We start from the raw sequence: 12597 nt of genomic DNA, 5'->3' as shown, positions 1-12597 counted from the left end.
CTCTTCCCATAAAAATGAATTTGTAAGGAATTAATATGTCACATTTTCTTAATTTACTGTTCTGCAAATTGCATTCAATCTTGGAAGCTGAAATTTGAATTGACTGTAAAAGAGTATACTACTAGCAAATAAAACTACAAAAGTTTTTTAAAGGATTTCCACTTTTTTTTAAAGGGTTCGCTTTTTCTGCAATTACTGTAGATAACTTATCTGCAGTAAGTCCAATACGACGTCGTTTTGGGACGGAAATCGTGTTTTTTTGGTAATTTTTATTTATTCCAGAATTTTTTAAGATTTCAATACCAAAACGACGTCGTTTTGGGAATAAATGCAAATAACTTATCTGCTGTAACTGCAGAAATATTTTTTCCTTTTTTAAAACAAGACATGACAACTTTGATTTTTGATTTTTTTTAAATGCATGACCCGCCTGTTTTCATGACCCAATTGAGTCATCAATTTTAAATTTGATCGGGTGTGATACATGACTAATTCGATATTTGACTGAAATCGATCAAATGACTAGTTGGTCGAGTTTTGAGTCGCGACTCTGATAACTGATAATTTGTAAAGAGTAACCAAGTGTGCTGAAACCATGTGTCACACAAAACATACATACCTACCTTCGGTATTAGAAAATTCAGACCCTATATAACTGAAAGGAGAGATCTAGATTTAAAAAAAAAATTGATTAGTTCAGATAATATTTTACTATTTGAACAACGTATACCAGATAGCCTTGATATGTCAAGCATAGGTTTATTTTATTTTATTTTTCAACTATTTTCCGGGTAGATCCAAATCATGACCTATAAAGTATGTATTAACATATATTTAGAGAATTGTCATGTAAGTTTATCAAATAGTATTTTTCATATACTACCGATTTTATCAATCAAATCATTGAATAATGTCTAAAGCAAAGCCATCGAAAGGAAAAGCCTGAGCTGAGACTGCTGTCCGAAAAAAAATATCTTAATATATATGCTTAAACAATAATAAAGAATAAAGTGGTTTGCCTCTGAGATCAATACCAAGGGATTGATTAGGTCATACGCACTAAATTAAAGAAGAAGAAGAAGAAAAAGATTCAGGGAAGTTTTATATAATAATAGTAATAATACCAATAATAATAATTTAATAAGGAATTTAACAAAACAAAAAAAAACTGAAATGGGGAATATTGATTAGTTAAAAGCGAGTATATTACAAAAACATTCGAGTTAGCCAATGTTGAATGTGTGGCAATTTGTCAAATTAAGAGATGCTAAAATAGGTATCTCATGGCGTTTTACATCACATCCCAAAGAATAATATTACTTTCAAATTATACTTGAGAATCCTAATTAGAGACAGACAAGTGTAGAGCTTTAATGAACAATGCTGGGCACTAAGGTTTTAGAGCATAATTTAAAATGGCTGGAAATGAAAAGAGCAAAGTAGATATAATGCTTTAGAAATTAATAAAGGATCATATCATTCCTATAAGCACGTTTTTAAGGGTATGTATGTATATATGAGTGTCACACACAAAGAAAATGAGAGGTCCAAAACATACAGCTATAAAAATGTTTGAATTATTATATGGAATTTGATCTGTTCAATCAAGTTTGACCTGGCAGCTCACTTATTCGGGATAATAGAATATATATGCTGTATATATGAAGATTTCTTTTTCTTTTTCTTTTTCTTTTTTGGATACATATGAAGATATCTTCTACCCTGCTTCTGAGAAATACATATGCTTAAATATCATTCATACAATTAATAATATGGATGGCTATATTTTATTTCGTCTACATGGGGCTCCTTTTCAAATCTTCGTAATCTGTGAGAGGTGTATACTCTGACACAGTTGTCTTATATTAGTACCTTTATTCATTAGTAGCACATGTAATTACACGTTGATTCTAACCAAGAGCTATTTTTTTTTAAAAAGAAAACGTAAAAAGATATATAAATAATTACTTAAAAATGTTTTTTTTTTTCAAGTCACTTTTAAAATGTACCTAAGTATAAACAGAATAATTAATTAATTTTTTATGTATTAGTTCGATTAAATTTTCAACTAGAGTATTGCGAATCTACTTATATATGGATCCCAATATTTACATTAATTTTTAAATACATTATCTTATTTACAAGTTAATTTTCTCTTTATGAGAAATGGTGAGAGAAACCAACATGTTTTCAACCTTAATTAGTATATCTCCTCAAAGTCTTTAAAACTAATCATATATATTATCAACCTAATACTCGTCGATCTCATTTACATCTAACGATTCACATGACTACTAAATTAAAAATGTTAAATACAAATAGAATTGATAATTAATTATGAATTTAACACTTATATACATATATATGTCCTAATATAAGTTGAGAATTACCCAAAATTACGCAAATTACAAAAAATTCACCCACATTTCAATCCATGTGCCCGGATACTCTATTAAATATTTCACGGGCAGGGACATACATTACCACTTGAAGTGACTTTATATAAAATACAAAAAGCTTTCAATAAAGCAACAATATAGCCAAAGTGACCCAAATCAGAGTACTAATTAAACTAATACAAAGAAAGGAGCTAGCGAATGCTTTCATGGCAAATTGGACCTCTATCTTAATCATCTTTTTTTTTTTTCAAAACTTGACAAAAGAAACAAATGAAAAACCAAACAAAAAAACATCTTTAACAACCCCATAATCCCACATAAAGCTTGTGATTTTCTCATTGTGTGCTTGTCATGGAATATGCCACTCAATCTTTTTGAGTCTTGACAAAAGATGCATACTGTTCACACTTCACACTTCACACTTATATATAACAAGCCTTTGGAAATCAAGTACTTTATAATTCCTTCATATATAATTCACCTCTCTCTTCTTTCCTTCTGCATTGGCAACCTAATTAAGACTAAAGCTGAAAGGATCAAAATGGGTTCCCAAAAAAAGGATCAATCACAAAAGGGAGAGATGAGAAAAAAAGAGAGTGCTTCAATAGCCATCATTTTGAGATATGCTGATTGGTTTGATATTTTGCTCATGTTAATGGGTGCTTTGGGAGCAATAGGAGATGGAATGTCCACAAATATTTTGCTTCTATTTGCTAGCCGTATCATGAACAGCTTAGGTTATGGTAATAACCAACAAAATAATAATGGAACTTCCATGGCTGAAGTTGAAAAGGTAATTAAGCTAACGTTGACTTTCTCATTCTTGGTTCACTTAATTTTTCCACAATGTCTTCCTCTTATTAACACATAGGTCTAATCAACTTATATTTCTCTTTTTTTTTTTTTTTTGGTTTTATTATTTACAGTGCAGCTTATATTTTGTCTACTTGGGATTGGCAGTTATGGGGATGGCCTTCATGGGTATTCCAAATTCAAACCTTCTTTTTATTTGCTTTACTTTTTAAGGACAAAGGTGTGAAAAGTTTTAATAAGCATTAAGCTAGCATCTTATAACAGTATAGTAGGAGGCACCCTTTGTTTTTATATACATGTTTGGTCATTGATATGTATGTAGTATATGTAACCCTAAAAGGTAGAGAATTTTACAAAAAATAACTAGGAAATTACACTAACCAACAAGCTCAGTCATCTACATCTAATTAATATCTTGAATCTTGATGCAATTTAAGAAAAAACACTGGCTAAATTTTCTCATAGATTTGATCCTGAAAAATAAAACCAAACCACATAATTATAGATAAGATTTAAAACTTTTAAGAATATTATATATTGCAAGATCTAGAGAGTGAATATGAATAATTGATGATATTTTTGCAGAAGGCTATTGTTGGAGCAAAACAAGTGAGAGACAGGTGTTGAGAATTCGTTACAAGTATTTGGAAGCTGTCCTAAGACAAGAAGTGGGGTTTTTTGATTCTCAAGTAGCAACTACTTCTGAAATCATTAATAGCATATCAAAGGACACTTCTCTCATACAAGAAGTTCTAAGTGAAAAGGTTCATTTTCTTTTCTTTTCTTTTTCATCTTTGTAATTTTATGCACTCCTTGTTATATTTATATCTTTGCCTTAAGTATACCAGTTCAACATATTCTTTTATATATTTTCTTCTCATCCTTAATTTCCCCCTTTCATCTTGGTTTCTCAGGTGCCTCTATTTTTCATGCACTTATCATCATTCATCTCTGGGGTTGCATTTGCCACCTACTTCTCTTGGAGGTTGGCTTTAGTAGCATTCCCAACACTGCTTTTACTCATAATCCCTGGCATGATTTATGGCAAATACCTTATCCATTTATCAAAGTTATCTGTCAAAGAATATGGAAAAGCAAACGCCATTGTAGAACAAGCACTAAGCTCTATTAAAACAGTTTATTCATTCACTGCGGAGAGGAGAATCTTGTGCAGATATTCAGAGATACTAGATAGAACTTCAAGGCTTGGAATCAAACAAGGCATAGCCAAGGGTCTTGCTGTAGGAAGCACTGGTCTTTCTTTTGCAATATGGGCTTTTCTTGCTTGGTATGGAAGCCATTTGGTTATGTACAAAGGTGCAAGTGGTGGAAGGATCTATGCAGCTGGCATTTCCTTCATAATGAGTGGACTGTAAGTAGTTTCTTGTATCTATTATCTCTTTTCCTTTTTGTTAAGCTTTAATTTCCAATCATATATATAAATGTTTATATATGTTTTGAGTCTCGAGCGCGAGCACAGAGTAATGGTAAAACTGTTTTTTTGTGATTGAAAGATCACGGATTACCTTCACTTCACTTCACCCTGGCTCGGAGTTTAATAAGGAGTGATTTTTATATATGTTTGAGTCAGCATAATTTTAATTAATACATTTTAGTGTGGTTGATGAAAATTAGTATGTCTACATAAAAATTGGGATATATACCAGAAAGTTCAAGTAGTCTAATTCAAAGTTAAAACTGTACAATCTATACATCTAACATCTAGTAACTAACTTGTTATAGCTTTATACTTCATGCCAACCATTGACATCATTTTCTTTAGGGAAAAGAGGATTACAAATAATTAGTTTAATTCCATAGGTAATGTGTATGATAAGAATGGAATCAAGTCGCTTCCGAAAAGTGTTGATCTTTATCTTTCACTAATGTGCCAAATATTTTTTTTACTTGCTCATGATGAAATTTGTGGGCATAGTACTATTGGTAGTCTTCAGTAGAAAAGGCGTTGAAAAGAAATCGAGTTGACATGTATGGCATTCAAAAAGTGACCTCTTATTAGATGAAAAGCAAGAGTAGTAGAGAGGAAAGGTTACTTTAGTTTACTCTAGTTTTAGTTATCCTTTCACTTTATAATTGAGTGCTTTAAAATCGATTCAATGATGGTACTTAAAGTTGATCTTCAACTAGGACTAATTATTTCTACTTGAACTTATGTTGATCATGTTGACGAAAGTGAAAAAAAACTCTTACACTTGAATAGATAAATAAAATAATTAATGATTAATCTCTATATTGCTTGAATGATCTTTTACATATTTCATCAATAACTTCAAATGACAAGAATAGGTAGAAGTGTTACATATGGATAGCTAATCTATAAAGCCTTAAGCCCTCAACAACTTTGTAACAAACATTGAAAACAAATCAGACAAGAGATCCATATCTGAAGGAAGTATTTATTGAATGAAGAGTTTGTAGCATTTGTTAGTGAGAAGAAAGATTTTCGTAGGATTAAGAAAAAAAAATTCTGTACAAGGCCATAAGCTTTTTAACTCTTACAATCAATGAATTCAGAGAGTACACTCCTTAAAATTTCATTCTTCTTGCGGGTGCTATAAGGAAAACTATAAATCAATTCTTAACTTTTTTTTTTCAAACTACAATTTTATTTTCTAGTGAAGTCCTACGGCTTGATTATATACATTAACATTCCTACATTTTGAACAAGGATCTTCAATTTGAATTTTATCATTCTTGATAATCTTTCACTGGATAAATAGGTTTGTGATCTGTTTTAAGAGGAAGGTTATAATTAAAACCTATTTTCGTTTACAACCTCTTACAACCATATCTTTAACTGTTGATTTTCGTCAATCAACGGTTATTGTTTTCGCAAATTAAAATCATTAATTAATTATTAATTCGCAATAAATAATAACTGTTGATTGACAGGAATCAATGGTTAAGATATGATTATAAGAGGTTATAAACAAAAATATGTTGTAAGTATAATCTTTCTCCTGTTTTAAAGTTCTGTTTTTATTTTTTTTTGTCAACAGGTCTCTAGAACATATAAATAAATAAAATTTGGTCGTAAAGAGTTTACGGATTTCTTTCGATCTAAGAGTAGTTTATCTATGTGACACAAAGTTCCATTGTATAAAAAACATTAACAAATTATATGCTTTGATATATTGGAAATTAGCGTACCCTTAGCTCTTAAAAGTAGGTAAGTTTCAATTTATTGGTTTTACTTTTACAATTTTCCACTACACCAAGAAACCATTCACACTTCTTCATACACACACACAGAGACACTTTTTTTTTTCCAATGCTAATGAATGAAATGTAAATGTAGATCCCTTGGAGTGGTACTTCCTGATTTGAAGTACTTCACGGAAGCATGTGTTGCTGCTTCACGAATATTTAACATGATTGACAGAATACCAACAATTGATGGTGAAGACACAAAAGGACTTGTGTTAGAGCACATTAGTGGACAGCTAGATTTTGAGCATGTGAAATTCACATACCCTTCTCGTCCAGATATGGTTGTACTTAGTGATTTCAATCTCAAAGTGGAAGCAGGGAAAACTGTTGCTCTTGTTGGTGCAAGTGGAAGTGGCAAGTCCACTGCAATAGCATTAGTTCAAAGATTTTATGATGTAGATGAAGGTGTTGTGAGGTTTGATGGTGTAGACATAAAAAGTCTACAGTTGAAATGGATAAGAGGAAAAATGGGGCTTGTAAGTCAAGAACATGCAATGTTTGGTACATCCATAAAGGAGAATATTATGTTTGGGAAGCCTGATGCTACTATGGATGAAATTGTTGCTGCAGCAATGGCAGCCAATGCTCATAACTTCATAAGGCAGCTTCCTGATGGTTATGAAACCAAGGTATGTCATAGTCTCAACCCTCAATTGTTTAATTGTAAAATTTAAAATGATAAGAGTCTTTGCAATAAGTTAGTTTAATTAATTCCACATACTCAAATTTCAAGAACTTTAGGAACCGTATCTCATTTTCTCCCAAGACTAATATGTTTAGGGGACTTTGTTATTTCATATGTTAGTTAATATGGTCATATTATGTGATTATGTGAGAGGATCCTAATCATTCATGGACAAATCATCAATGATGAGTTTTTCTCTCTTTATTCGAATATTTTTTCTCTCTCATCTCTCATCTCTCATCACTATTGATTTGGCCATAAATGGTTAGGATCCTCTTACGTAACATGATCATATTAAATAACACGAGAGGTTTCACTGTCGTGATCTAGGGATAAAATTGAATTCTAATGTAGAAACCCAAATGGTTTTTCTTTTTTATTTTTATTTCGGTCAAAAATCAATCCTCCTAGAAGTTTAAGTTAATAAGTACAAGTTTAAAAATGGTCTATATAACACTAACATTCTCCCCTTGCCAGAGTTGTAACTTTACTTAATAGCTTAAACTTTGATATATCAAAGTCTCTCTAATTGTGCAATAGTGATCAGTAGCTCACTCCTTACAATCCCAACTTTTCTAATTAAATTATAGTTTTAGCACAATCTTAGAACCTTAAGCTACACAAGAAAATTTTGATTCTATATTTAATATAATTCAGAAAATTTGCAGCTACTAACCTTATTGATTGTAAACTAGATTGGAGAAAGGGGAGCACTTCTTTCAGGAGGACAAAAGCAGCGAATAGCCATTGCAAGAGCCATCATTAAAAATCCTGTAATTCTCCTACTTGATGAAGCAACTAGTGCTCTTGACTCTGAATCAGAATTACTGGTTCAGAATGCCCTTGATCAGGCCTCCATGGGGAGGACTACATTGGTAGGTTCAATATTCCATTTGTTCCTTAGTGAAGGACACTCAAAACAAATTATCAAAATTATGCAGTCCTATACATTAAACTACTTAGTTAACACATCAATTTTATTAAGAGGCATAAGACATGTTTTCAATGTTGATATCATAGTATTAGCAGTTATCACACTGAATGAGTGAATGAACCAAGTTTACCTGCACATCCCTTTTATAACACATGATGAACTTGATCAGGTTGTTGCACACAAGCTATCAACTATTCGAAATGCAGACCTCATAGCAGTTGTCAGTGGTGGTTGCATCATTGAAACTGGTACACACAAGGAACTCATCACAGGTCCAAATGGCCACTATGCAAAACTGGCAAAATTACAGACACAATTGAGCATTGATGACAAAGATCAAAATCCAGAACTAGGTGTTCTTTCTGCAGCTAGAAGCAGTGCAGGTAGACCAAGCACTGCCATGTCAAGCCCTGCCATCTTTCCAAATTCACCATTGCCTGATGATACTAACCCTTCTCCTATGTCTCACCCTCCACCTTCTTTTCCAAGGCTTCTTTCTCTGAATGCTCCTGAATGGAAGCAAGGTCTGATTGGAACACTCTCAGCTATAGCCTTTGGCTCAGTTCAACCCCTATATGCTTTAACCATTGGGGGTATGATTTCAGCATTTTTTGCTGAAAGCCACCAGGAAATGAAACATAGAATAAGGACTTATTCTTTAATTTTCTCTTCCCTATCCCTTGCTTCTATTACCCTCAATCTATTGCAACACTACAATTTTGCTTGTATGGGAGCCAAGTTAACAAAAAGGATAAGGTTGCACATGCTGGAGAAGATCTTAACCTTTGAAACTGCTTGGTTTGATGAGGAACAAAACTCCAGTGGAGCATTATGCTCAAGGTTGAGCAATGAGGCTTCCATGGTTAAGTCCCTCGTTGCAGACCGTCTCTCTTTACTAGTTCAAACCACTTCTTCTGTCACCATTGCAATGATCATAGGACTTGCTGTGGCTTGGAAGCTTGCTCTTGTTATGATAGCAGTGCAGCCACTTACAATCCTTTGCTTTTATACACGAAAAGTGTTGCTCTCTACACTTTCAACCAAGTTTGTTAAGGCTCAGAATCAAAGTACACAAATTGCAGTGGAAGCAGTTTATAATCATAGAATTGTAACTTCATTTGGAAGCATCACAAAAGTTCTAAAACTATTTGATGAGGCTCAAGAGGAACCAAGGAAGGAAGCAAGGAAGAAATCTTGGCTAGCTGGCATTGGAATGGGTTCTGCTCAGTGCCTAACATTCATGTCATGGGCTTTGGATTTCTGGTATGGGGGTACATTGGTTGAAAAGGGAGAAATATCAGCAGGGGATGTGTTCAAAACATTTTTTGTATTGGTAAGCACTGGTAAGGTCATAGCTGATGCTGGAAGCATGACTTCTGACCTTGCTAAAAGCTCAACAGCAGTGGCATCTGTATTTCAAATTCTTGACAGACAATCACTAATTCCCAAGGTATGTATGTAGCTCTCAGTGTTATACAGCACACACCATCAGAATTTAGTAAGGTTCAAATTCCATGTAACATCTTTTTTCAAGTTAAGACTATTGCTATCTAGTATCTACTAATGCCCTACAATGTTAAACATATGATGTTATTGTTACCAATTAGTGAATGTGTTGTTGGTTTTATTAGGCTGGAGATAGCAACAATGGCACTAAGTTGGAAAAGATGAGTGGAAAGATAGAGTTGAAGAATGTTGATTTTGCCTATCCAAGCAGGGCTGGGACCCCAGTGTTGCACAAGTTTTGCTTGGAGGTGAAGCCAGGAAAAAGTGTTGGGCTGGTTGGTAAAAGTGGATGTGGAAAATCAACAGTGATTGCCTTAATTCAAAGATTCTATGATGTTGAGAGAGGTTCAGTGAAAGTGGATAACATGGACATAAGGGAATTAGACATTCACTGGTACAGGCAACACACAGCACTTGTTAGCCAAGAACCTGTTATATATTCTGGTAGCTTACGTGACAACATTTTGTTTGGGAAGCAAGATGCAACAGAGAATGAAGTGGTTGAGGCTGCAAGAGCTGCAAATGCTCATGAATTCATATCGTAAGTTTTCTCTTTACATATATAGTTTGATGCTCACTAGTCACATTCATTTGTAAAATATGAATCAAACTCAAATTTACTATGCAAGTAGGCATTATTCTCATGCATAATAAGAAACTTTTAGTAATCACTGTATTTTTAATGTCAATTTATTCATAATTTCATGCTAGATGTGTTAAAACATAATTGCTGTTACTTATAATACAAGTAGAGTAGAGATCACAAGCTCAACCTCTTATAAAACAAAAGAACACATACAAGTTAATTCCCATCCTTAGTTTAACATCACCAAATATGAGTTATATAAGCAAGACTGACATTATAATTATGTTATGGAAACCTTACCTAACAGCTTAAATTTTTGGGTTAAATTGGTTCTTTATATGGTATCAGGAAGTAAAGATCACAAGTTCAACCTCTTATAAAACAAAAGAACACATACAAGTTAATTCCCATCCTTAGTTTAACATTACCAAATATGAGTGATATTAAGCAAGATTGACATTATAATTATGTTATGAAAGCCTCACCTAACAGCTTAAGCTTTTGAGTTGAATTAGTTCTTTACATGATATTGGGATGATTGAGTGATCATTAGTTCGATCCTCACTGCCCGATTTAAATGTTGTATTAGAAATTTTAGTGTGTTTTTTAAAAAGTGCATTTTTCTTTATGGTAATGCAGATCACTGAAAGATGGATATGAAACTGAATGTGGAGAAAGGGGAGTACAGTTGTCAGGAGGACAAAAGCAGAGAATAGCAATTGCAAGGGCCATAATTAGAAACCCAACAATATTACTGCTAGATGAAGCAACAAGTGCTCTGGATGTGCAATCAGAACAAGTGGTGCAAGAAGCACTTGATAGGATTATGGTAGGAAGAACTACCATTGTTGTGGCACATAGGCTTAACACCATCAAAGAACTTGACTCAATTGCTTATGTGTCAGATGGCAAGGTTCTGGAACAAGGAACCTATGCTCACCTTAGGCACAAGAGAGGTGCCTTCTTTAACCTTTCAAGTCATCAAATCCAAACTTAGGTAATGTAAAGTATTATAGAGATGAATGTTTATCAAATTATCTCCTATATACACATAAAAGTATGTGGAGCCATATAAGGCCATATGAAAAGAAGAGAGAAAAAAAAAGAAAATATGTGTCCTACACACTTTTCTGTGTACGTGGGAGATAAAATTATTTTCTATAACATAAGAAATATTAATCCCATTGTTATAATGTATAAATTCCAGTTAGCAATACCCAATATTGAAATGTTAGTAACAAACTTTTTTAACAATGTCTTCCTGGATCCACTCTCTATTATTGGGGTTAGTAAAACAATTTACCGAATAATAAGAATATTATTAAAAAGAAAGTATCAAATATTACGATACTTAACATTTCTTTTCGACGCAAGCCCACATAAGGTGAATTGGGTTTAATCCCCTTTATTCAACTATTATACGTATACACATCAAAATCTCTCTATTTAAGGGATCTGAATATATGTACAAATGGGCCGGCACATGTGTAATATAAGATGTAAGGGTCCGGACCCTAAACCTATTAAATGGTCTAAACTAATAATTATAAAAAAAATTATGTGCATAAGAAATTCACTTAACTTGTCAAAATATATATATATATATATATATATATATATATAATAACTATTTTCCTATTAAATTATGTGTATGAAATAGAAAAAGTGTATCTCAATATATTTATAAATAAATAAACGTCATATAATTATTAAATTTAAAATAAGTGTCTCTCTATCATACTTTATAAGATTATAAATAGTTATAATCCTAATACCTAATCTATTATTCCCCCTTTTTTATATTTCGTTAAAGAAAATAAGAGATGTGTGAGTATGGAAAGTTGAAAGGATGCTTTTTTATTGCCCAAGCTCAGTTGGGACAAAAACATTATTAGTGCAAACTTGGGGGTGAAAGTACGGACTAGAAAACAAATTAAGTAGTAAGATAAATAAGTAATATTTTATTTTTCTTTTATTTCAAAATAAACAAGGAGGTTCAATGAATAATAGAGAATACCAAATGGTTTAAATATACTGATTTATCGGTAATATTAGAAGATTTTATTCTCACAAAAAAGTTTCAAACATTTATATTTGACATGACTTTCAAGTTAAAGTAATTAAAATTGTATATATTTTCTCAGGATCATTTTATACCGATATAAATTATATTCTCTCTTTTTATCTTTGATTGTATTTATATCTAAGGATTTTGATTTATTAGATATTTGACCTGTTAGAAGCAAACAAGTTAATGATCATGATTTGGCATATGACTTCTTATTCTTATATCGGTATAAGAATATCTTGTCTCATAAAAATAATATTAATTAATTTTTTTAATTATTTAAAGAATTGAATATATATTTTGATAAAATTTATAAAGCTACACTGAGTCACTAACAAAACCCATAACAAAAAGTTCACCAAAAAAAAAAAACCC

The 12597-nt window shown here is 32.1% G+C and overlaps 1 protein-coding gene across 1 annotated transcript; it reads left to right on the top strand.

Annotated features, from left to right (window-relative positions):
- The first annotated feature begins 2940 nt into the window (after positions 1 to 2940).
- LOC133309636 (putative ABC transporter B family member 8) lies at positions 2941 to 11151 on the top strand. Its single transcript, XM_061510433.1, has 9 exons — positions 2941 to 3192; positions 3326 to 3380; positions 3798 to 3976; positions 4127 to 4584; positions 6532 to 7072; positions 7824 to 8003; positions 8232 to 9512; positions 9694 to 10109; positions 10794 to 11151. The coding sequence occupies exons 1-9, from the start codon at positions 2941 to 2943 to the stop codon at positions 11149 to 11151; spliced, it is 3720 nt and encodes a 1239-aa protein (XP_061366417.1).
- Positions 11152 to 12597: the final 1446 nt, after the last annotated feature.

This window comes from Gastrolobium bilobum, unplaced genomic scaffold, assembly GCF_033153095.1.
Source record: "Gastrolobium bilobum isolate Gb01-03AN ecotype WA unplaced genomic scaffold, APGP_CSIRO_Gbil_v1 utg41031, whole genome shotgun sequence".
Taxonomy (NCBI): domain Eukaryota; kingdom Viridiplantae; phylum Streptophyta; class Magnoliopsida; order Fabales; family Fabaceae; genus Gastrolobium; species Gastrolobium bilobum.
Note: the sequence above shows the minus strand (reverse complement) of the source record. Positions and strands in the feature narration are given on the sequence as shown.